At 38.3% G+C, this 25,424-nt stretch overlaps 9 protein-coding genes across 9 annotated transcripts; 6 read left to right on the plus strand and 3 right to left on the minus strand.

Moving 5' to 3' along the window:
- Nucleotides 1–1,559: 1,559 nt before the first annotated feature.
- CBG08813 lies at nucleotides 1,560–3,134 on the plus strand (the record flags this gene model as incomplete). Its single annotated transcript, XM_002635463.1, has 2 exons — nucleotides 1,560–2,020; nucleotides 2,993–3,134. The coding sequence occupies 2 exons, from the start codon at nucleotides 1,560–1,562 to the stop codon at nucleotides 3,132–3,134; spliced, it is 603 nt and encodes a 200-aa protein (XP_002635509.1).
- A 2,555-nt stretch (nucleotides 3,135–5,689) lies between these two features.
- Nucleotides 5,690–8,168, plus strand: CBG08814 (the record flags this gene model as incomplete). Its single annotated transcript, XM_002635464.1, has 4 exons — nucleotides 5,690–5,809; nucleotides 6,860–7,127; nucleotides 7,179–7,321; nucleotides 8,082–8,168. The coding sequence occupies 4 exons, from the start codon at nucleotides 5,690–5,692 to the stop codon at nucleotides 8,166–8,168; spliced, it is 618 nt and encodes a 205-aa protein (XP_002635510.1).
- A 1,132-nt stretch (nucleotides 8,169–9,300) lies between these two features.
- Nucleotides 9,301–10,907, plus strand: CBG08815 (the record flags this gene model as incomplete). The annotated part of the gene is made up of 3 exons (XM_002635465.1): nucleotides 9,301–9,422; nucleotides 10,213–10,437; nucleotides 10,661–10,907. 3 exons carry the CDS (start codon nucleotides 9,301–9,303, stop codon nucleotides 10,905–10,907), a joined length of 594 nt encoding a protein of 197 aa, XP_002635511.1.
- A 1,562-nt stretch (nucleotides 10,908–12,469) lies between these two features.
- On the plus strand, nucleotides 12,470–13,364 carry CBG08816 (the record flags this gene model as incomplete). Its single annotated transcript, XM_002635466.1, has 3 exons — nucleotides 12,470–12,630; nucleotides 12,914–13,129; nucleotides 13,175–13,364. 3 exons carry the CDS (start codon nucleotides 12,470–12,472, stop codon nucleotides 13,362–13,364), a joined length of 567 nt encoding a protein of 188 aa, XP_002635512.1.
- Nucleotides 13,365–13,731: 367 nt separating this feature from the next.
- Nucleotides 13,732–14,752, minus strand: CBG08817 (the record flags this gene model as incomplete). The annotated part of the gene is made up of 2 exons (XM_002635467.1): nucleotides 13,732–14,098; nucleotides 14,718–14,752. 2 exons carry the CDS (start codon nucleotides 14,750–14,752, stop codon nucleotides 13,732–13,734), a joined length of 402 nt encoding a protein of 133 aa, XP_002635513.1.
- Nucleotides 14,753–14,841: 89 nt separating this feature from the next.
- CBG08818 lies at nucleotides 14,842–16,664 on the plus strand (the record flags this gene model as incomplete). The annotated part of the gene is made up of 3 exons (XM_002635468.1): nucleotides 14,842–14,990; nucleotides 15,957–16,166; nucleotides 16,421–16,664. 3 exons carry the CDS (start codon nucleotides 14,842–14,844, stop codon nucleotides 16,662–16,664), a joined length of 603 nt encoding a protein of 200 aa, XP_002635514.1.
- An 869-nt stretch (nucleotides 16,665–17,533) lies between these two features.
- CBG08819 lies at nucleotides 17,534–18,303 on the minus strand (the record flags this gene model as incomplete). The annotated part of the gene is made up of 2 exons (XM_002635469.1): nucleotides 17,534–17,884; nucleotides 17,932–18,303. 2 exons carry the CDS (start codon nucleotides 18,301–18,303, stop codon nucleotides 17,534–17,536), a joined length of 723 nt encoding a protein of 240 aa, XP_002635515.1.
- A 1,386-nt stretch (nucleotides 18,304–19,689) lies between these two features.
- Nucleotides 19,690–20,332, plus strand: CBG08820 (the record flags this gene model as incomplete). Its single annotated transcript, XM_002635470.1, has 2 exons — nucleotides 19,690–20,078; nucleotides 20,248–20,332. 2 exons carry the CDS (start codon nucleotides 19,690–19,692, stop codon nucleotides 20,330–20,332), a joined length of 474 nt encoding a protein of 157 aa, XP_002635516.1.
- A 1,035-nt stretch (nucleotides 20,333–21,367) lies between these two features.
- Nucleotides 21,368–24,837, minus strand: CBG08821 (the record flags this gene model as incomplete). Its single annotated transcript, XM_045236661.1, has 6 exons — nucleotides 21,368–21,517; nucleotides 21,571–21,685; nucleotides 21,732–22,393; nucleotides 22,459–22,564; nucleotides 24,657–24,727; nucleotides 24,793–24,837. 6 exons carry the CDS (start codon nucleotides 24,835–24,837, stop codon nucleotides 21,368–21,370), a joined length of 1,149 nt encoding a protein of 382 aa, XP_045093852.1.
- Nucleotides 24,838–25,424: the final 587 nt, after the last annotated feature.

Below are 25,424 nucleotides of genomic sequence, written 5' to 3' on the forward strand. Positions count from 1 at the left end.
TGTTTGATCAACATTGAGCTGTGTTATCGTTTGTCATTGCTTCATCTTATGAAAAACCTAACGCCGTTCATCTCTAAAAAATCATAGCAATACCTACACTTAAGGAATCGGCTTGAAAATTTCAATAGCTTAAAATCAAACGTAAAATTATATCTCTACCAATTTTCGTGCTTCCAAGATACTTATGTTCAAAGATATACCCGTTCTTACCTGTAATTTTGCGCCATCCTGTTCAGTTTATTTATGAATTCTGAAACTTTCTGACCGAAGGGACAAATATTAAGTCCTCATCTATAGTTAGCCATTTTCCACTAGAAGGGTCCATCATCTGAAATTCCAAAAGTTCCACATTTCTAGACTCCCTCCACGACAAGTGCCCTTTAAAATTTACGAACTAAAAGTGCTTATTTCCATTGTTCTCAATATTTTCAGATTTCCCGAAATTGCGCGAATTGCTCAACAACCGAAACGAGTCTGTGGCGAAAGAATGAGGAGGGGGATCTGGAGTGCAAGTGAGTCTTTTTTGGCTTCTAAATTGGGGTCAGAGTACACAATGCAAAAGCAGAAAAAGCAGAAAATGGGTCCCAAAGGGAGTGATGATTGAAGTGAAGAGACCAACGCAAATGACTCTACTGACTTGTGACCAAAAAAAGAGAGAGAGCTTTGTTGCAGCACGTCAATTTTGGAATCGAATGAATAGAATTTCAAGTTAAGGCTTGATGAAAAGAAAGCGAATTAGATGTGGCTACCTGGTTCAGTGCTCGGACTCAAAATGCGTGGGTAGTTAAGTGGGGAGATGTTTCATTTTGGGGACACCATAAAACCTGTAATAGAAGAGCCCTCACACTGTCAATTTTGAGCCTGTTTATGTCGGTTTCTAGAAGAGATATCAAAAATGTGTCAACTAACAAAACACTTCTGATATTATGATAAACAATTTATCAGTTGACAACTTTTTGATATCTTTCACAGGATACGAAATAAATTGACACAAATTTAAATGTTAGGGGACTCTTCTAATACAGGGTTTACAGAATTTTTCAAATTAGCTTTTTAATTAGAAATCTGAAATTTTAAGATTCCTGATTTTCAGAATTGGAAAGAAAGACTTCATTTAAAAAATATGGCAAGATTCGCAAAATCTTAGAATTCAAAAATATCAAATTTCCAAACAATTCATAAATTTCACAAAATTCAAAAAATCACTAAAAATTTCTTTTAAAAAATTCGAAAGTTTTACATTATAAATAAGGTTCCGTTTCAAATGTTTTTTTGAAACTTTTGAAGAGACGTTGACTATTCGTTTAAATTTCTCACGCAACAATCAAAAATTTTCAAGCCTCAAAATAATCAAAAGCGTCAAAATGTCAAAAGAGTCGTTTTCAAAATAATTATAAAATTCAAAAGGTCAAAAGAGTCATTTGCCAAAATATTCAAATTGAAGTTCGTTGACTTTAGTCAATTATGATTAAAATGCATCAAAAGGGTCGAAGATGATTTTTATGCGAATAGGTGGAAGTGTGAAACAACGAAGTGTGGTATAGTAGTGAGAAGCAGAGATGTCCTGCTTCCGGATTCTGGATTCCGGATTCCGTATTCCGGTTATTGGATTCTGGGTTCCGGATTCCGGATTCCGGATTCTGGATTCTGGGTTTCGTATTCCGGATTCCGTATTCCGTATTCCGTATTCCGGATTCCGGATTCCGGATTCCGGATTCTGGATTCTGGGTTTCGTATTCCGGATTCCGTATTCCGTATTCCGTATTCCGGATTCCGGATTCCGGATTCTGGATTCTGGATTCCGGATTCTGGATTCTGGATTCTGGATTCCGTATTCCGGTTACTGGATTCTGGGTTCCGGATTCCGGATTCCGGACTCTGGATTCTGGGTTCCGTATTCCGGATTCCGTATTCCGTATTCCGGATTCCGTATTCCGGATTTCGGATTCCGTATTCTGGATTCTGGATTCCGGATTCTGGACTTTCCGGAGAATAATAATAATATCGTTGTAATCAGCCTGTTTGAGGGTACTACTGATTATTTTTCGTAACTTTTGAAGTTATCCGACACTTCCGACTCTTCTTGAAGCATTTAACACTTTTGACGAAATATGATATCCACTATTTTTCATTTGCCACGTTCGACTATTTCGACGATTTACTTTTTTTCGATTTTGAAACGTTTGACTATTTTGATGATTATTTTCCGTGAGAAAAAATTATTTTTGAGCAATTTGATTAATCAAAATTGTCAAATTTCACGTGATTTCATAAATGAAAAATTTGAAACGGAACCTTATAATTTATAAACCCTTTCAAAAATTCGAAATGTGGAAATTTTTTAGAAGGGTTACTGTATTTTGAAGAGCCCCATTAATTTTTAATTTCAAGCCTATTTTTCACGGTTCCTGTTAAAGATATGAACAAGTTGTCAACTGATAAATCGTTTATCATAATATCAAAAACATTTTACCAGTTGACAGTATTTCAATATCTCTCATAGGAACCGAGATATTATTGTTGTCCGAAAAAATTGGAGTTGAGACGCAGACAGTTAATCGAAATATTTCTCTGCGTCTCCACCGACTATGCGCTATTTAGGCTTGTCGCTTCGAGGTGCCTACCGTATTCAGACTGCAAAAAATAATCTCTCGCTCCAATTTTTTCGCATAACAATAATAATTGAGCGCAAATGCACTGGTTTCTATTGGTCTTCTATTAGAGCATTTAGGGCCGCTCCAGGAACGGTAAAACCTGTAATAGAAGGGCCCCTAAACTGCCAACTTTGATCTAATTTATCTTGGCTCCTGTCAAAGATATGAAATACTTGTCAACTGATAAATTTTTCATGATTATATCACAAAAATTTTATCAGTTGACACATTTTTGATACCTTGCTTTTTTGATACCTATAGGAATTGAGATAATTGACCTCAAATTGAAATGACTTCTATTGGGATCCTATAAGAGAATACATATAGTGATGGTCCAGGAAAACATATTTTTTCATTGCCTGTAACTTGTACTTCCGTCTGAACAAAGTCAAAAGACCCCTGGAACTCTGCAACACAGCGCCGAAAACACGAAAACGTCGTAGTCGAAAAGCAAAGAAGAATCTCGAAGAAGAAGATTAACTTTGACGAACTCTCATTTTTTGTCATACTTCTTTTTTTCTTACTTTCTGTAGCTTCTTCTTTTTCTCGTTCTATTCAAGTACAATCAATCATTTTGCTCTGTTTTCTTTTTTTTTCTTTCTCTGTCTGTCTTTTTGGATTATCTGCCCATTTTCAACTCCTTCCCTTTTTCAGCTTACTCAATTTTAACCCCATTGTAATCCTTTGTATCCCGTCCATACAAGTGAAGGGAAATAGGCCACGCCCACTTTCCCGCAAACTTTGGGTTCTTCTTCTTTTTCTTTTTTTTTTTGTATTCCTGACCTTTTCAACTTTATAACTTTCTAGTTGAGCAAATAAATTGAGCACCAGAATTTTTTTTGAATTTCTAATCATTGGGCACCTAGATGAAATTTGGTCTAACCTAGAAGCCCCAAGCGAACACATCAATAACCAATGTGTGAAATTTGAGATTTCAGTTGACGTATTCTTTCATCCAGTCATCGTCCTGAGGTCCCTTTATATAACCTGGCACCCATCACTCACGTGGTTCTTTTTCTGTTGAAACGTTTGGTCAGAATTTTTCTCCGCGGGCTTCTCTTTTTTTTCCGTCAAAGAGTTTTTAGAAAAAGTGTAATAATAACTGGTTCCTGGGAAGAAGAGAGAATGAAAAATAGGGTCAATCGTTTTGAATGAGTATACGTTTTCGTGGTTTTGAGGTTTTGAGGTGAGACTAAAGATTCCTTCGAGTTCAAAGAATTTCGAGGTTCTGAGGCTAAGTTTAGAAATGCTGAGGTTACAATAACCTGAAGGAAACATCATCGTCTATTCCGGAGTTCTTCAAAATTCCAAATTGTTTTGTAATAGAATCCTAGAGAATTTTTTTCGAACCTCATAAAATCTGATGTTCTAGAAATATCAAAATTACATTTTTTTTTAAATTTCAAAATTCGTGAAATTCAGAGTCTCAGAATCTCAGAATCTCAGAATCTCAAAATCTCAGAATCTCAGAATCTCGGAATTTCGGAATCTCAGAACCTTAGAATCTCAGAATCTCAGAATCTCAGAATCTCAAAATTTAGAAATATCGGAATGGCAGAATCTCAGAATTTCAGAATCTCGGAATCTCAGAATTCCAGAATCTCCGAATCTCCGAATCTCAGAATCTCCGAATCTCAGAAAATCTCAGAGTCTCATATTTTTTTCAAAATCTGGGCTATAGTGACTAAAAACAAATCACCTAACGACCCAAAACCTTTTGTAGCATACCAAATTCAATTTTACTTGTATACGAATTTGCAAGCTTGCGGTTTTTAAAATTTCAAAACTCAATTTTTCCAAAATTTTCCCAAATTTTTTTCCTGATTTTCTTCTCCTACCGCACTTTAATGCTTCAGATCCAATAACCAGTTGTCTGGAACATTTTCTAGGGACCAACAAGAGTTATAGACACCAAAAAACACCGGTGGTGCAAAATAAAAATTGAACACCACCCACTCTGAAAATGAAAGAGAACTCTGTTTGTTTATTTTTCGGTGGGAGAATGTCGCCAAAAAAATAAAACAAAGTTCAAAAACAAAATTGAGAGAGAGAGAAAGGGGGACATCAGCTGACCCCCCAGCCAATTTTGGGAAAAGATTTTTCCCCAAAAAATGTGGGAAAACACGACGGCCTCATGCTCCACCGACTTTATGCTCAATTTCGCGTAATTTTCAGCTAGCTGCTACACTACAAAAATTGTTCATGTTTCCTCCTCCTTCTTCCTTCTTCCATACTTGCAACCGGGCCTTCGTGGAATCTGTCATAGCTTCTTTTCGAATCAATATTTTCACCCAACTAAATTAAATATGATAGAACTCAACGAGTGCTACAAAATGATATTATTTAGAAACCTGTGCCTTGTTTTTGAACAAAGTTACAGACGAAAAACCGAGGCCCGACCCGGCCTGGGCCTTCGCGACAAGGCCCGGCCACTTTATGACTTGTAACGTTGTTCATAGAGAAGACACAGTTTTCCAAATAATATCAGTTTGTAGTACTCGCCGAGTTCTATCACATCTAATTTAGTTGGGTAAAAATATTAATTCTAAAAGAAGCTATGACAGATCCCGCGAAGGCCCGGCAAAGGCCCGGGTGCAAGTATGCCTTCTTCCCCACTTTTTCGCGAGAAGGAATGAAAATTTTTATGAGATTGCTTCTTCATTCTTCTCTTTCTCACATTATCCCTCGATTCTCCTGATTTTTCCCACTATTCTCATGCCAGGGAGCGCGGCCTCGGAGCTTCCTAGGATTCACACCACCCCGACGAGAAACATTTTTTGGTCGAGATATATCTCTCTCATCTCTTTTTCTATATCTATAATCACTGACATTTCTCAAAACCCCTCCCTTTCCGATGGACGGCGGGTCATATAGCATTGTGTGTGTGTCAGTTGGCACCCGAGGATTCCGATCATTGGCTGCTCCTCTCCGTCTCTCTGTCTCTGGACAAAACCCATTTCACACACAACTCATCATTTCTCATGACATATTTTTCTCGTTTCTTAAAAAGTTTTTCAATTTTGCAGAAAAAAAAAATGATATTCATCAATACTCGACCCGTCGATGAGAATGCTCAATGTGAACGAAGGCCGTCGAAAGCGCCCAGTCATTCGGGTCATGGTCATCCACACGGAGATGGTGCAGCTCATGTACTCGTAAGTGCAGATTTTCGAAAAGATTTTGAACTTTTGGTATTGTCCAGGGGCACTTTGGGCTCAATTATTTCGATTTCCGTTAGAGATATCGAAAAAAAACTTCAAATTATGGCATTCACCGCATTAGCTTTCGTAAATCTTATACGTACAATTTGAGCTCAATTATCTCAATTCCTGTAAGAGATAACAAAAATGTGTCAACTGATAAAATATTCAACATGATATCAGAAATATTTTATCAGTTGATTAATTTTTGCTGTCTCTAATAGGAACCTAGATAATTGGGCTGGAAATGCAGCAACCAAAAATTATGTTAGAACATTTCTGTAAGATATTAAAATTTTAGGAACTTCAAAAGTGGTTTTTGGTATCATGGACTCGAACTAAATTTATCAAGATGTGTTTCACTGAAATTGGAAAAAAATCAAAGAGGTTGCTCTTCCGAATTCTGAACTTTTTCTATTTTGTTTCTCGCAAATATCAAAAAAGAAACCGTTGTTCTGAAGGCAAATAACTTGATAAATTCGCTTAAAACTAACATAAATTGGGGGTATTTGGTTGTTCCATGTACCATTTTAAGATAATTTGTCTCAAGATCTGAATTGATTTCACAATCTGACAATGTCAAAAAAAAGCCTCAAAAACAGAGTCTATTTTCGAAGCGACAGTATATTAAAATTATAATTCCGTAAATGCTCTTTGAACTCAATTATCTCGTTTTCTATTAAAGTTATCAAAAATTACTTTATTGATAAAATATTGGTTAAATTATGATAAACATTTTATCAGTTGACTACTTTTTGATATCTCTCATAGGAACCTAGATAATTGAGCTCAAAGTGCACGTATATGGTGGGCTTCTATAAGAGCATATATGTACGGTTATTTTTGAGTTCAAAGCATTCTTAGCTTTCTTCCTCTTTCTTTTTTCTTAGCTAAGGGTCACTTATAAACCCGAAATAACCCGCGCAATTCCCCGAAGACCTTGATTTTTGATTCTTGGCAAGCTGCCAAGCCTGTTACGCCTTTCTAACCAAATTAATTTTCCAGAGACTCTCCCTATCGCTGATCCTGTTCTACCTTCTCGTCTCCATCTTCCCAGCAATCCTCTTTTATCCAGTTTCCCTATTGAGCATGTTCGTTCCAACGCTTGCTCTTTTCTTCGCGTTATGCTCAATTCGAGGCGACTATCAAAGTACGCAATGGCCCATTCTCTTCATTGCTCTCATCGGAATTCTGCTCAAAATCGCTGCCATTGTCGTTTATATCTCCTTGTTTCCTTTGAAAGACTACTCAAGAAAACCGGGACGCGGACCTCGTGAGTTCTTCGGTTTTTGATATTTGGAATTTGAAGTTTATGAAGTTTCAGAGAGAACAGAAGCCGAGATGAAGCACTATCGTACAGTATTCTACATCATTCTGGCTACGGTGGAATTCTTCATTTTGATAATTGGAATTTGTCTGAAGTGGCAGTTGGTTACTCTTCATCAGAGAGAACAAATTCAGAAGAGAGTGGGTTTTCAAGTTTTCTTGAAATTTTGCTCATATACAGTACTGGCCGATAAAGTATACAAAAAAATATTTCCAGTTGGTTTTTGGTCATTTTCAAGAGGCTAGAGCTAGGCTAACAAGTTTCCAATCACTTCGAGAATTTCGTTGGGTGTAAAACAGGCCTAGATTGAAAGCTTTGCATTCATAGAATTTTTTGGAAATTCCTACTTGTTTAGCAATTAGCCAATTTCTGAAATACACATTTTTGGCCCGTTTTTGTACTGAAACCTTGAAAAGGTAGGTGTCCTCCAGAAATCGGCAAATAGCTAAAGAACCAGGAGCTTTTCAAAAATTCTGTGAATGCAAAGGTTTTAATCTAGGTTTGTTTTGGAGCCTCCAAACGTTTCAAAAGAATTGGAGACTTGACAGCCGAGATCCGGACTTCTGAAAATGGCCAAAATGCCGAAAATCAACTGAAAACTACATTTTTGTGTACCATATATCTCGGTTCTTGTAAATGATATCGAAAAATTTTCAACTATTAAAATGTTGACGATATTATGACAAACATTTTATCAGTTGATCACCTTTTGATATCTTTTTAGGAACCGAGATATATAGGCTCAAAGATGGCGGTTTGAGTGGCTTTCTATTAGAGTGTTTTCGGTATCTTATTGGCCGTTACTGTACCTGTATAATCTCGCCTTAACAACCCAAAAAACTTCTCTACCTTCTCTTCTTTAAGGAAAAACCTGAAAATTCAAAAAAGTCAATTTTCCAGAGATCCACATTGGTTTCCAACCGACCTCTTATGGAAGGCGAATCTGCTGCAAGTGTTAGTGGCCCAAGAAGATCTCTTCAAGTTTGATAAACTTCTTTCTTTCTGAAAAAGTTTCCCTTTGAAATCCAACCATGAGCTCTCCATGATCTCCTATTCTTTCGCCCTCTCAATTTTTCTTCCTCTCTCTTTTTCTCTCTTTAGATGTTCATTTTTACGGTGTACATAAAAATGTTTTATTGTCTTAATCCATGATTTCTAAAGATTTTTCGAGTCAGACACATGATTTTTAGACCCGTTGGGGAGTTTTCAGAATTTGTGATCTGTGCTGTTTGGTATTAAAATTAGGTAAGGTGCACTTTTCAAAATTTTCACTCGACTTGCTAATCATGCCGAAAGTATACCTTATAATAACTAGAGCTAAAAACCCATTAAAATGTACATTGTAATTTGTGTGCCAGAAATCAATAAAACTACAGTAATCCACAAATAAAACCCATTAAAAATTCATGAGTATTGAAATGGGCTTCATTTTCAACGCCTAAAAAACCAGTAATTATAAAAAAGGTGTTTTGTTGAGATCAAAAATGCACAATCTTTTTTGGACACATGTGCGATTTGAGCTCAATTGTCTCAAAAATTTGTCGACTGATAAAATGTTGGTGATATCATGATAAACAATTCATTAGATGACAGATTTTTGATATCTTTCATAGCAACCGAGAAAATTGAGCTCAACCTGCACATACATATAGGATGGGCTTCTAATTGAGTAAATACCTTACACCTTGTACTTTGAGCTCAATTATCTCGGTTGCCATAAAATATATAAAAAAAAGTAGCCAGCTTATAAATTGTTTATCATAATATCACAAACATTTTATCAGTTGACAGATTTCTGATGTCTCTCACAGGGACTGAGATAATTAAACTCAAAGTAAAGGTATAGGAGATCGCTTCTATTAGAGCGAAGTTGGCATTTCCAAAACAACAGTAATTCGGATAAGCACTCCTGTCTTCTTTTCTTCATCCTCTTCTCATTAGCAGAAAAAAATCGATTTCTTATTTTCCTCTCCTCTCCACTTATTATACCAACACATCTCTCTTACCTGCTGCTCCATGGTTACGCCTTCGATCTCCGCCTCCTCGCGCAAACGTCTCCTGAGGATTCTACTTTTTGCTTATCTCATACATACTAGCAATCTATTTCACTATACTAACGATGAAGTTGATACCTCTTCTTTTACTCATTTGCTCTGTTTCCTCATTCGAACGATTCGCTGCAAACTTCCACTTCGCTGCCGATGGCTACGCGGTCATTGAGAATTCATCAGAGCCTTTTCAGTGAGTACTTTTCAATAACTCGATTTCTGTGAGAGATATCAAAAAGTTGGCAAAAAATTCGGGAAAAATTAAAAATTCGAGAAATGTCAAATGAATTCTAAGAAAACCTTTCAAAATCTAGGATCTACTCAAGGAGGGAAGGAAGATTCTAAAAGATTTTCAGAGAATTCAGAAGACAATTCCCAATCTTCAATACACTTTCGAACACAGCTTAAACCCTTGACTGACTGAAATAACAGTCAGCCATAGCCGTCGGGGCTCGAAAGTGTAAAGGAAACCAGGAGAAATGTCAAATGAATTCTAAGAAAATCATTCAAAATCTGGGACCTTGTCAGAAAATGAGAGATTCTTAAAGATTAGAGAGTTCAGAATTTCTCAGATTCTCAGGTTTTGAAGTTCCGAAATTTTCAGATTCCGAAATACTGGAATTCCAAAGTTCTGAAATTCTAAGAATTCTGAGATTTTCAAGCTCTGAAATTCAGGAATTTATCACCACATTTGTACCCCTAAATCAGTTGTACCCCCTTGTATCCCCGAATCATTGTAACCCCCCCCCCCCCGAATTTTTCGCCCAAAAAGTTGTCAACTGATAGGTTGTTTATCATAATAGCATCATAATTTTATCAGTTGACAAAATTTTGATATCTCTTATAGGAACCTAGATAAAATGGGTCAACGTGAAAAGTTGGGGGTGTCCTTAGGGGTAATTATCAAAATTTCTTTTACAGTAACCCAGAAGAATTGGGTCGAAGTAGACGTTATGGGTTTTTCGATATCTAAAATTTTTCAGAATAGCCAACCGTGAATACTATTGGGAACGAAACTTTCCACCAGTGTTGGGCAGCCCGATGATCTGTGAAACAAGGGAGGACTCCTATGGCTGGCCACTGGGATCCGTTCGCTTTCTGAATGGCTCAGTACCAAAATCGCTGTACTACGCGTGCCCAGAAACTTCATTCTGTGGTTTTCTCACCTGTCATTCGAAGGACATGAGCATTTTCGTCGTTTTCACAATGTGAGTAGCCCTGTAGAGGGCCCCCTAACTTTGAGCACAATTATCTTGTTTCTTGGCAGAGGTAGGAAAAATCTGTCAACTGATAAAAGACTTTTGATGTTATGATAAACATTTTTCCAGCAGACCAATTTTTGTTATCATTGACAGGAACCGAGAAAAATTGACTCAAAGTAAAAAGTTAGGGGACCCTACAATTATAGCTATTACGGTAAGCATTTTCTAGCTTCTTCATCTCCATGTTCCTGATCTGCTTCTGCTACATCTGCTACTACCGTAGCCAAAACGCCGACCGACGAGACGAACCATTAGAATTGAATCGCATGATTCCAATCATCCTGACTACGGAGCCACCGATCGCAGATGGGGAGACAGAGACTTCTATGGAAGAAGGGACCGCACTGGACACCACCAGAGGACCAAGATACGGTCATGTCATTGTCTCTCGTCATAACATCTCTCGTAATCCATAATGTTTTTTTTCTTTTTTGGAATCTGACCTAATTAAGTTGAGTATTGACTGATTTTGAGCTGTCAGGTAACTTGAGGGGCCTTTGGGAATTATTTAATTCATTGGAATAGGAAAGCTGGATACGAAATTTGTCGTACTAGGAATTGAAAGTTGACAAAAACAATAATACAAAGAAGACGGGGTTTGAGGGCTCAGAAATGGTCTATCCTGCGCCTGGTGTGTTTTCTAGGCCATTTAACATGGTGGCCTAACTTTTGTTTTCTAGGCTACCAACATTTCTGGCCTAGAAATGATCAGATATTCACCTGATGTGTTTCCTAAGCCATTTTCATATAGTGACCTAACTTTTTCCATTTTGAGTTTTCTAGGCCACCAACTTTTTTGGCCTAGAAAGGAGATAATATTCACCTAGTGGGTTTTCGAGGATATTTCAACATGGCGGCCTAACTTTTCCAAGTCGAGTTTTCTAGGACACCAACTTTTCTGGCCTAGTAATGACCTGATATTTGCCTGGTGGGGTTCCTAGGACATTTTGACATAGTGACCTAACTTTTTCATTTTGAGTTTTCTAGGCCACCAACTTTTCTGGCCTGGAAATGACTTGATATTTACCTGGTGGGGTTTCTAGGACATTTGGACATGGTGGACTAACTTTCGCCAGTTGAGTTTTCTAGGTCACCACGTTGAAATTGCCTAGGAAACACACCAGGTGAATATCAGACCATCACTAAGCCGTTTACCATGGTGGCCTAGTAAACTCAGCTTGCAAAAATTAGGCCGCCATGATATAAAAATGACTTAGAGATTGACTTGGAATTTTTCAAATTTAGCCGAGAAGGTTATGAGTGAAGTTTGATGAGTTTCCTGACCATTGATCAAGAGCAGTTCCCCCACCATTCGAAATAATCTTTTAAGCCTTCTGTCCGTTTTTTTTTTTCAACGCGCGTTCCAATTTTTTCGAACCCCCAGCTCCCTTCCCTTAAGCCCCCATTCGACTTCACTCTTCATGTCAAAAAATGGCAAATTTATGATTTGCTGTTGCTAAGCACTTGAGACAGAAAGCCTCTTTTTCCATTTCGTTTTTTTTATATCTCCCAGGACTACCCCTCCCCTTATTTTTCCCGGAACCTTCTCCTCCTTTAATTCGTATGAGCCTCATCCTCTTGTTGATCTTCTGGCTCCTGCTCGCCACTGTTTTCATCTATTGCGTTGTCCACCTCATCTGTACCAACTATCCAGTCCCTTTCTGGACGTTCGTGGATCGTATCTGTCGTCGGTTCCATTTCCTGGCCCGACAAGAAGAGCTAAGGAATTTCGTTCAGGATCTGATTGATATCAGTGTTTACGCGGGGCTAGAAGAGGAGGAAGAAGCGACTACTCCATCCGCGGAATCAGTGGTTATCACAGTTTATCAGAACCCAAGCTATCAGAATTCAAACTAGGGGATTTATCTTCCCCTTCAGACACGAAGGTATTTTGTACTCACCACTAGCAACCGAATACAAATCTCAAATCCCCCTCGAGGCACCTCTTCTCTTTATTTTCCTTCTTTTTTTCTCAAAAATGAGTCTTCTCGTGATTCCTTTACTTATGGTCGGATTGGTTTCATCGTTCGAGTTGTTGAAAGTCGACACTGGAAAATGGACCAGTATGAACCCAAATAGATCACCAAGCCAAGAACCAGTGAACTACACAGTGATTCAGAATCCCAGAAAATCATTTTCGTAAGTGTATACCACTTTTTGGCAAAGCTCGCGGCCGCGGCCGGCCGTGACTCAGGCCGTGGGTAGGTAGCCGCAGACGGTCGTGGCATAACTTTGCTCTCAACTTTGCCCCTGTTTATCTTGGTTCATGTAACAGGTATCAAAAATGTGTCGACTGATAAAATTTTGGTGGTTTTATGATAAACAAATTATCAGTGAACAACTTTTTGATATCTTTGACAGGAAGAGAGACAATTTGGATCAAAACAACACTTATTTTCGGACCCATAAACTTGATTTTCAGCCGCTTTGGTATTGTGTACTACTGGTCCGGCTACTATAAAGCCACCAAGTCCAATTCGAGAAAATGTGTTTTCTTAAAAAACTACCCAGACTGGCCATTCGGTGAGCACGTTCTTCCCAATGGAACCATCGTAACTGGCGTGGAATTCGGATGCACCAGCGATCAATATTGCAGAGCGTACAAATGTGATACATCGATGACTGCTGCCCTTATTTGGTAGGTTACGGTAGTCCAGTCTCCACCGAACGTTAGAAGTTTCAGGGGGTCAATGCTTTTAACAGCTACCGTTTTCTCTGTTGGAATAATCGTACGCCACGTCATCATCACTCATCGGCAAGCAGAAGCTCCAGTTAACCAGGACATGGAGATGAGGGGAGTGTATGTCCCTGTGGTCATTGTCAGTGGAGCGACGAGTAGAGATCAAAATGCTCCAGGAGCAATTAATGGATGATTTAAACTCTTCTTTGATATGATCGGAAGGTTTTTTCGAATAAACTTTTTTCTTTGTGATTTTGCTAGTCGTACCAAAGGAGTCCTTAGATTTCCTCTAATAGAAGCCCATGGACTTCTATGTATTTTTCAATCTCTTCCTCAGGGTGGGCTTCTATTTTTCAATGATTTATTTTCAGAAATTCAGAAATTTGACAATCCGGAAGCTATAAATTCTGAAATTCAGTGTTTTGGAAAATTCGAAAAATCATTCTGCAATTTTAAATCCCAAAATTCCGAATTTATGAAATTCTGAGATTCCAGGACCTCAAAATTCGAAATTCCGGAAAAAAGTTCTAAAAAATTATAAAATTCTGAAATTCGAAAATTCATGCTCCAGCTCCAGATCCAGCTCCAGCTCCTGCTCCAGCTCCAGCTCCAGCTCCAGCTCCAGCTCCAGCTCCAGCTCCAGCTCCAGCTCCAGCTCCAGCTCCAGCTCCAGCTCCAGCTCCAGCTCCAGCTCCAGCTCCAGCTCCAGCTCCAGCTCTAGCTCCAGCTCCAGCTCCAGCTCCAGCTCCAGCTCTAGCTCCAGCTCCTGCTCTAGCTCCAGCTCGCGGACCACCTCGAGATCCTGCTCCATGGGAAGCCTGGTTACTGGTTCCCGGCTCCAGGATCCGGGCTTCTCGTCCCGGATCCCTCCCCTCCTCTGGAGCCCAGAGAAGGCGAGAACTGATTCTTTCCTCTACTTCCCTCTTCCTTTATACTAATCTTCCTGAGGCAATGGGCCATCTAGGGTGATAGGCTTCGAAACCAATTCACAAATATCACTAGAATTTTCACCTTTGAACCCGTGAACCTTCTTGAAAAGATCCTCGATTTGAGCTTAATTATCTCGTTCCCTGTGAAAGATATCAAAATGTTGTCAACTGATAGAATGTTGCTGATATCAAGGCAAACATGTTTGCTGTTGAAAAGTTTTTGATATCTTAAACAGGAACCAAGAAAAAGTTATTCGAAATTGACGGTTAGAAATACCGTAAACAATTTTAGAACCGTCAGCTTTGAGCCAATTTTTCTCGGTTCCTGTACGAGATATCTGAGATTTTATTTACTGATAAATTGTTTATCATAATATCACAATTATTTTGGCAGTTGACAACTTTTTTGTCTTTGACAGGAACTGAGATAAAAGATCTTTGACATGAACTGAGATAAAAAGGCTCAAAGCGACCATCTATTGAAGGATTACGGTATCTGTATTTTGATCCCTTTCCCCTTCCACCAAAAAATTGTGTTTCTAATCCGTTTGAAAAAGAAATTCTCATCTCTTTTTTTCCTTGCTTTTCCCATTTTTTTGTACTCATAAATCCCTCACCGTTGCCCCCTAACAACCGCCATCGCCCATCCCATCCCCGCCTCCCCAATTCTTATTCCAATATTTTTTGTTTCTCTTTTATCCATTCTTTTTACTTTTTTTCATCCGTTCGAACAGCAACAAAATGCGAGCATCTCTTCTACTCTTTTTCCTTCTAACCACTACTACCATGGCAACTATCAACCAGTCAAACTTCCGACAACAAAATGTTGAATTTTTGTTCAACATGTTCAAAGACTACAAAGTTATCCAGGAGCCAAACCATCCGATTTTGTGAGTTTGAAAACTGATTTTTCAGTTGGTTTTCAGAATTTTAGAAGCCTGTAGCTTGACTTCCAAGGTTCGTATGACTTTGAAATTTTTGGAGGATGTATAACACACTTAGATTAAAAAATTTGCATTCACAAAAAATTTTGAAAATTCCCAGTTTTTCAGCTATTTGTATTGTATTGTATTGTATTTATTACTTAAAAAATACGTGGAAGAATAAAAAGAAAAAAGAATGAAAAATAGAATAAATAGACAAAAAGGGACATGGTGACATAAATAAGCAGTTCTTTAATAGATTTAATTCTAGTTTAGCATTCATTGACCACTCATAGATTTTATTGATTGATTCTTGCAGAGATCCTCCCATGTCTCCTTTTTTAATTGGGCAGTATATTTTTGTCGGTTTCTGAATGACACCTGTTTTACCGTTTTGGTTCAAAAGGGGTCAAAAAATGAGTTTCTTTCAGAAATCGGCATTAAGAACTATTTTTAATCATAAAATAAACAAAAATTCCTGCAATTCTGTCTAAACATCACCCTTCTAGCACTTCTAGCGGCCGAGATAGAGCCGCTACTATTTTCGGAGGCTAGAGACGCAGACGACTAGACACGCTGCGTCTCTAATCTCGGAAACTTCAATTGACCGTATCTCGATTTCTAGATAAGCTAGTAAGTTGGTTTTAGAACAGAATTTCAAGGTAGGAAACGGATTTTCATATTACATTTTAAAAAAATCATAATTGGAAAATGTACAGTACCGGTCAAAGATATTAAAAAACATGATTTTTGCAGTTGATTTTAGACCACTTTGACTATTTTAGAAATTCTGTGAAAGCCAAGTTTCCAATCTAGGTATGTTTTACACTTTCCAAAGTTTACAGACTGACCGGAACCTTGACAGCCAAACTCCAGACTCCTCAAGATGGTCAAAATGGGGTAATGTAACTCCGAGATATTTTGTATTTCCAGCTACCAAGGTATGGCATTCTACTGGTACGGTGCCTACGTCCCATCCGCCGAACGACCGCAATCCTGTATCATCCTCGCTTCCCACCCAGATTGGCCATTCGACAGAAATGTATTCAGAAATGGAACAATCCCAACTGCAGCCGTTTTCGGATGTCAGGCAGGCAAAATGTGCCAAGGGGCCAAATGTGTCGAGCCGTTGACCCATTTTAAGTAAGTTTCTTGTTTCAGAGACCCAGGGTCCATGGGGTATATAGAGGGTACATATAGTTATTAGTTCTTATAATTTATATAGAGGGTACATAGAATTCTTACATTCTTGTTAGGGTAAATTGATTCAGAGGGTACATGGGATCTCAGGTAAATGTGTGTGGGACGTTTTAGCATAATCCCTGTGTACCCTAAGAATTAGATGTACCCTCGGATACTGTGCCTGTTTGAATGTCTATCAAAAAACATTCTTTAAGTGTCGTCACCTACACTCTCGTCGGAGTCGTCATTATTCTCATCATTTGTCTGCTGGGAGGTAAATCGAGAGCCGCCAAAAGGAACCAGCAAGCAGAGCCACCGAGAGGAGCCACCGAGGTTTTCGAGCGTCCGCGTCGTCGAGCGCCACGAGACCCATCCTTTGATAATCTGTTCTCACCACCACCGAGCATGCCACGTGACAATCGAGTAAGATTCATGAGCCCACCAGAATATACTGAATAGTTTTGCTATCAATTTTTAAAATTCTAAATAAATTCCTTGCTGTTACGAACTTTGGCTTTTGATCTAGATTCCAGATTTTTGAAAGACCTGAACTATACGAACTATAAAAGATGTCTGTTCTGTCTAGAGATACAATTGTATTCTAGATACATATAATCTAGAAAATTTATGAACTTCCATGTAAGCCGGAAACAAACTACGGTATTTGCTCTAAAACAAGCCCACTCCATACGTGCCCTTTGAGCGCAATTATCTCAACTCCTATAAGAGAAATCAAATTTTTCTCAACTGATAAAATGTTTATTGTATTATTACCAATATTTTATCAGTTGACAAAATTTTGATATCTCTCATAGGAATTGAGATTATTGAGCTCAAAGTTGAAGATACCCTATTGAGGCTTAATATAAATTCTCTGAAAGAATCCTATACGTACACTTTGAGCTCAAATATCTAGGCTCCCGTGAGAGATATCAAAAATCAGTCAACTGATAAAATGTTTATTATAATATATGTGATATTTTATCAGTTAACATATTTTTGATATCTCGTTTTGAAACCGAGATAATCGAGCTCAAAGTGCACATACAGGGTGGGCTTTTTTTAGAGAAAATACAGTATAAGTTGAAAAACTTCAGATTTCGTTCAAGTGATTCTATTGGCATTAAAAAATTTATTATCATAAAAAATCCTTTTTTTTTAAAGTTCAAAAACAAAGTTGATAAAAACAGAATGATTTCCAGAAGCACTGGAAGTCGTAAAATGAGAATTTCGCTAAAAAACAAGGGACATGAAGAGTAGACAGTCTAGGATGCATTATATGCCATATCGATATCATTTTCAAATTGGGAAAATAATTATCGGAAAATTCAAATCGATCTTCCAAAATCACTAGACAGAATGCGTTCAACACTGAAAAGAATTGGCTTCTTGAACTCATCTGACGACGAAGAATTCAAAAATCGATATTCTAAATTTCGAAATTCCATCTTTTCCAACATTCCATTCTTACAGTGCCTTCTCAGCGAGTGGTACACACTTTCATAACCCATAACTGCCCCTGCTGGCTTTGTGAGTCCCCAAAGTTTGCCGATTTTTTTGGTATTCCTGATTCGAAACTCCTGATTGGTTTTGTTGGTCCAGCAGATGATGTCCTTATTAGATGGGTCACCTAGAAGACCGTGAAGAAAAGGGAGCATTTGAATTTGGTTGGAGGATTTCTGTAATCGTTTTTCTTCATTTTTTTAATCTTAAAGTTATAAATTACCAGTGTTCTATTTTCACTACACAAAATACGATCGATTCCAAAAAGCAAAGATCGTTTGGTAGTTTCAACTGGGGCATCTGGGTCCACAAATCGATATTCATAAAATCTACCATAAATTTTCTCCAATAAATGCTTCTTGCAACTTTTTCTCAGTGATCTGGACATATTGTTATAAGTCATGACTTTGGTTTTTCGTCCAGGTTTGGTGAGTCCCCAGAGCTCGGCAACTTTGTGTGGATTTGATAGCAGGAATTCCAATTTACTCTTGTTGGTCCAGCAGATGATATTCTTCTTTGAGTCGTCGTCCAGAAGTGCACGAAGGAATGGAATGATTTGGGGAGGTTTGATGGGGGAAGATTGAACTTTTGACATTTGAACTGAAATTGTAAAAAAACATTGAGAATCGCATAGATGCTTAAAGCTCACCGAGATTTATAAGACAGTAGAAACAACAGAGTGGGTAGAAGAAGACATCAATTTTGATGAGATATGCTCTTGTTATGGGTCCAGTCACTTGTTTGAAAAAAATTGGAGGTGAGAATGGTAGATCAAGTTTGATACATGTCTGAACAGAGGAAAAAATATTTTAATCAAAACAAAGAAAATATTTGATCTACCGTATATAGCATAATGTGGTTTGATTCGTTCTTAATTGAACTGTTTGAACATTTCCGAAGCTTGAACTCAATTATTTTGTAGTCTGAATATATTCCCGAGCATTTTGAAATTTATATTTTGAAATTTCTATTCAGCTATAGTTGTATCATCAGGCTGTTAATATCAACATAACAGATAATTATTCTCATGATAATTTATTCCCATGCACCTCGGAAGACCCTTTGTCTCGTTATGTTATCGGTATACTGTAAAACTCTCTCACCATCCTTTTTCTCATGCCCCCTGGGAAGATTCCCTTTCACATCTTCGGGTCTATACCCATACTAAAAAACAACCATGAGAATCTGATATTCTCCCACGGTTAGATCCGGTTCCCAGGCTATTATAACTGAGTTAATAGTCCCGCCGATTTGTGCCAATGATCAATTCAAAATGAGATTCTGTCATTCCGTCATTTTTGTTTCGTCGGAATTGGTGACCCGTTTTCGGACCTCTCCCAAATTGGATCTCTTACCAACTCTACATCACTGCTTGATTTCTCCAAGGTAAGTATTTTATTATAGAAGTTTGGGAATTTTATCGGAACACCTGGGATGTTTGAACCGGGTCCCCTATTATTCAAACTTTCACATTTTTCTTAAAGATCGGGGTATGGGAGGGTTCTCTGTAAATTTCTTGTTGAGTTAGTTTGAACTTTTCACATTCTCTTTAATCTGAAAATTAGCTTCAATTCAATTTGAACTATCCCATTTTGTTCTAAACCTTATTTTTTCCCTCGTTCCCAGTTAGATCCGGCCAGATGGTCTGCCCCCCCCCCCCTCTCATTTTCCCATATAAGACCCGTGAGAAAACCGACACAAGACAATAGTTATATTCGTTCCCACGTTTCGGTATCTTTGCGGTATAGTGTGAGATTCCCATGATATGTCTCGGCCCCGCCCACGGTTATCTAGGAATGCTGGAATTTAGAATCCGGTCATTCTTACTCCAAACTCTCATCCAAATCGTTGACCTACTTTCTTGTCTTCCTAATACTGAATATTCAGAAATTTCTGAGAAGTTTTTTATCTCCTGAGCTTGGTAAGTGTTCATTTATTTACCACATTCCTCGATAATGCTTATCATTTTCAGATCTCCACCATGTCAAAAGCTCCATCATCTTCTTCCAAAACTTCGAAAAAAGTATGCATCATTCCCTTCCTTCGTGGACTTCTGGACGACGACTCAAAGAAGAATATCATCTGCTGGACCGACAAGAAAAATTTAGAATTAAGACTATTGGATCAACACAAAGTTGCCGAACTGTGGGGACTCAATAAGCCAGGGAGAAAAGTCAAAGTGATGACGTACGACACGATGTCAAGATCGCTTCGAGAGTTTTGTAAAAAGAAGTTGTTGATAAAACTCGATGGAAGAAGTTGTGGATATCGATTCGTGGATGATTCTGAAGCCTCTGTTGAAAATCAACCACCTTTGCTATTTGGAATTGACCGTCTTATATCAGGTGACTTCGGAAATTCTTTGTCAGGGTGAGTAGAAGTTTTGGGCTTTGAAAATATATAACGCATGACCCTGAAAAATTGGGTGAAATTTCAGATTCTTCTATTTCAGTTGTTGCTGATCTTCCATCTATATAATGCATCCGAAAACCGTAAAATTCCTCTTTTAATTTCAAATTCTAATAGTTGTGTTTTTCAGATCAACCTCCAAGCCATCGGATTCTACTTCTGGAACGTGCACTTCAGCACTCCCGAATCCCTTAAATCAAGCTGGCACCCACTGAACTTCAATCCGAATTTTGCCTGTTATATTACCCGATTCGCTTTCCCTGCACCACCGATACCAGAATGTCATTAACAATTCCAATCTTTTTGATAATTTTTTGATAGATTCTTATTTTTTTCTTCTGTTTTGGTTTCACATTAATAAAAATTTTTATTCAAAAAAGGTGTCACAAATGTTGTTAAAATAGATAAGACAGGATATTAGATGAACACAAAAATGGGTCCTCTTTGAAATTAAAAACAACATTTGCAAACTCGAAAATTCATAAAAATTTTTCGTTGTGATTAATTGCTCTCCAGAGTTCGACAGACTACTGATTCTGAAAACCTGTATAAATACTGTTCAAATATAAAAATAGTTTACGATGTCTTTTATAGCTCCTCCGGTATTCGTCGCAAGATACTTGTAGACAAAAAATGCGATAGTTCCAATTAGGAGAGTAATTAAAATAGGACAACAACACTCGTTTTGTAGCAAAAGCTCTTCAATCATTTTGAGATGAGAATGACCCAGAGGTTCGGTGGAAAGGAATCTTTAACTCAAAATCAACTGCTCAACTGATAAATATGTTTACAAAAAGTTAACAACACGTCGACTTGATACAAAAACGTTGAATTAATAACGAGGCAAAGGTTTGGGAACAGTGTGTACAAACACCCGTACTTTGAGCTCGACTATCTCGGTTTTTATGCGAGATATCAAGATTCTGTCAACTAATGAAATGTTTATCATATTATCACCAAAATTTTATCAGTTGACAAAATTTTGATATTTCGTATGGGAACCGAGATAATCGAGCTCAAAGTGCATATATAGGGTGGGATTCTAATAGAACAAAGTAGTCTTTGAACCGAGTTCTTTCGCTAACATAATTCTTTGCTTCCAGTACTCAAACTCATACGATCCTAGAGACATTCTGTGTCATGGATTCTGCTCCCTCTCCAAAAAAACAAAACAAATGATATAATGAAACCCGTATCTTTATTGAACATTAAATACTTCTGTACAGCTACATTCTGACAAATAATAAAGTTCAAAGAGGTGTCACTACATCATCTTCGGCCACAATTACTGTCGGTTTCTTTCCAATTTTTGATTTTCCCTCTTTCAAAGAACCAATCACAAGTTCGGCGAATTTGTCGGCATCGTCAGCGTACACATGGTGACCGGCGCTTTCCATTACCTGAAATTCAGAACTTTCAGAATCAGGGTACAGTAACCCAGAAAAAAACTAACATGTGATTCCACGTGGTCCAACTCTCCAAACATGGTTCTTGTATTTTTCCAATCTATCCAACTGCGCTCTCCATGAATGAATGTGACGGGGACGGTGTTGTCCAGCTCGTGGAATCTAAAATTATTGAGTTAAGATCCAGGTCAATCGCCTGAAACCCTACCGTTTACTCATCGGCTGTTTGGCCCATCCTAGATTCTCTGATAAGCACTTGAAAACCATTTCTCCTGTTGGATTCTTGGAGTTTGCTAGATAAATGTAGTCGTAGACATCTTCAGAATATTTCAATGCAAGATCCGGTCGAAGACGTTTCATAAGTGTCGGACCGTAACCACCAGCGAGTCGAAGAACAGCCAACGGATTGAATTGTTGAATTATCCAAAATATACTTTTCTGACGACTTGTTAGTTTGGGCATCATTTCCGGATCCATTTCATTGAAGCCCCATGGATCGGCTAGAACTAGATTTTCCACTCGTCCTGGATACTTGAGTGCGTACGACGTGGCTAGGTATCCACCAAACGAGTGACCCACTAAATTCATCTTCTCCAGATTCATTTTGTCTCTCCATTGCTCAATCGAGTCTATCATTTCGATTTCAGCGGTTTCGGGGTCAGTCGAGAATTTGGGACGTGAGGAGCGACCGAATCCAGGTAGATCAAACGCATGGACGGTTTGAAATTGTGCGAGTCGTTTGATGGCGGATCCCCAAAGTGCGACGCCGGCACCGAATCCATGGATTAGGACGATCGGATATTTGGTTTGAGTGGATGGTTGTTCACAATTTACAGTTACTGTACTGATTTCAGTGTTTTTGAATGGGATCTGGAAAAAAAAAATAGAAATTTGATTTAAAATTTTTTTGATTTCCAAAAAATAAAATGCCTCACCTGAATAAGTCTAGCCAAATAACGAATACCAAGTGCGGTGAAGATGCGTCCCTCGGCTTCAGCGAGTCGCTGACTTTTCGATGGACACGAAAAGTAGGCAGGCAACCTGAAGCGAAATGTGTGAAGTTTTTGGAATATCGTCATCTCGTCATCGCCTAGTCACCAGGATAAAAACCAAGAATAATCGTCTTCGTCGTCGGCCATCGTTGGTTTTTATATGGATAGCTTCACGAGTATAATTTCAAAAAATGAGCAAGGGATTTTTGAATTTTTTCGTGGTGACCACATTTTGGTATTATGCTGGTACAGAAAAAAGGGAAAAAGGACAAAGGTCCTAGAAAGGCAACTACCATAACCCAAAAATTGTTAGATTTTGAGGGTTTCTCGATTTTTCTGGAGGCAAAAAACAAAACTGGCAAAGTCCACCCAAATTTTTTGAATTTGGCGCCATCTAACGGGTGAAGGGAAACAAGGCGTTTTAGCCTAATGTAAGTCTATAATTTGAACAAAAATCCCACAAATTTTGTGTGCAAATTTTGCTGATTTTTGCGAAAAAATTCTAGTCAAAAAAGTACAGTACACTTTTCTGACTGGAATTTTTTTAACGTTTTTGATTTTCAGTTTGAAATTATAGAATTATATTAGGCTGAAACGCCTCGTTTCCCTTCTACCGGGACCTCCGGAAAAAGGCACCAATTTCAGATCATTTGAGTGCCCCCCCCCCCAAAACCGTAAAACCTGTATTAGAAGGGCCCCTTTAATAGAAGGGCCCATCTAATAGAAGGGTCCTCCGGGAGAGACTTGGAAAAATATAAATGCCTCCTGTAATAGAAAGGCCCCCGCAATAGAAGGCCCCCCTGTAAAGAAAGACCCCCTTCAAAATGTGTCTTGAAATTAAAAAATTTCCGTACGTTTTCAGTGAAAAATTATCCGGGAATTCCACAATTTGTTAGAATATTGTTGAAGCTCTATTTTTCTATGAAAATCTTCCAAAATTTTGGTAAAATTGGCATAATTATTTTCATGAATTTTGAACAAAAATTCGTCTAATTTTTCGATGACAAAATACGGGAAAAATGACCAGAAAAATAGAAGGGCCTCCGGAGGTACCTTGGAAAAATAGAAGGGCCGGCCCTTCTAATACAGGTTTTACGGTAAGTTACGGTAGTGGTTGTTTTAGGACCTTCGTCCACGGCCACCGACGTTTTAGCTTTTTTAGTACCAACATAATAATATTTAGGAGTTTACTTTAATATCAAAAAAAAAACAAACCATGTTCGAGAAGTCGTTACAGCGGCTTCTGTCATCATTGATGCAGAATAAAATTTTCAAAAAAAAACAAAGTAAATTAAAATTTTCAGTGAGAACTTTGTGTCTCAAATGCTCTTATGATAGCCATCATCATTTTTCGAGGAGGGACGGCGGGTAGAAGAAATTGTGTTCATGTGACTGTGATGTCCTCTTTTCGCACACTCTCTATTTTTGTGACCGCATTGCGAAATGTGTGTTTGCGGGCCACGACACACTTTGTTGTGAAGCAGAGGAGATGGGAATAAAAGTGACGCAAAATACTAGTCAACATGGATTCTAGGATTCTAGAAGTTTCCAAGGTTGACATTTTAGAGATCTTTGAATCTCAAGGCGCACATGTTTGGTCTGGAACATAACATGTGACAGTTGTATGATTCGTCAGGAGTTCCCCGGTTGTTCTTTGTGCCCATATGGTCTATATTATTTTCTTAGCGTTTGGTTTGCAACTTCTGGTTGGAAGTCGGGCGGATATTGGCCAAGTTCTGGTCCGAAGTTCCCCATAAACGGCTGAATAGCGGGCCATGGTCAGACTTCGAAGTTGAAAATTGAAATACTACTGGGTCGGAACCTTGTCATACGGAGTTTGCTCGGCTTCAATAGCGGTCGGAATCTGATCAACCGCCGACCATGAGTTGCCGACGACGCCTTAACTTTTATCAACAAAAACACATAAATATTATATTAACTGTTTATTCATCTGCATTAACTCAATTAACAAACCATATTCATAGCTTCAAAGAAAGATAATCACATTCTTCTAGTTTCGACCATCTGATCTGCTGATGCCACTAGTTTGATATCCGATTGTTCTTCAGAAGACGAAGCATCGCCACCTTCCTTGTACTCATTGGTAGTCACAGTGGTTGTTCGGAAACTTGAAGACTGACGACTTCATGAAAGTGACCGAGTCATTGGTGTAGTCGCAGAGAGCGTCAGGAAACTTGAAAACTTCGGATTGCTGGAAGTTACTCATTCCTCAATGCCAAAGTTTTCTAGAATTACCTGATAGTCGCAAACAACGACAGAGAGGATGACGAGAAGAAGCAAAGAGGCTTTGAAGGAAAACATTTTCGAATTGAAATGAAAAAAGTAGTCGCGGGTGCTCTCCGAAAATGTTTTACGGGTCGTCATGGCGTTTGTGGATGGATGCGGAGACGTTGCATTGCGGAGATGACAGATGTGGTTTCATGGAAGTTCAAAAGGTTCAAAAGAATACAGATGGTTCTCGGGTGTAGGCTTGCAGCTTCTGGTCAGAAGTTCACTAACAGATGGATATGGAATTCCGTCTTCCGTTTTCCGTCTTCCGTCCGGAAAAATTTGTTCGGTCTTCCGTCTTTCGTCTTCCGCAAAGTCCAGAAAAATCACAAAAAACGGAAGACTAACAATTCTCAGGATTTGTGGAATTTTTAGTCAAATGTTTCAAAATTCTTTCGGCGGATCCGTCTAACCGCAAAACCGATATGAAAATTCGTTTCTAACGTATTGCCCAATTCAAAATTTCCAAGTTTAATTTCTAGATTTTCCGTCTTCCGTTTTCCGCGGATTTTCTTGTTCCGTCTTCGGTCCGGAAAATTTTTTTTCCGTATTCCGGTTTCCGTTTTCCGTCAAAAAAAGTTTTGTTCCGTTTCCGTCTTCCGTCTTCCGTGAAGAAAAAA

This window comes from Caenorhabditis briggsae (assembly GCF_000004555.2).
Source record: "Caenorhabditis briggsae complete genome, chrV, whole genome shotgun sequence".
Taxonomy (NCBI): Eukaryota; Metazoa; Nematoda; class Chromadorea; order Rhabditida; family Rhabditidae; genus Caenorhabditis; species Caenorhabditis briggsae.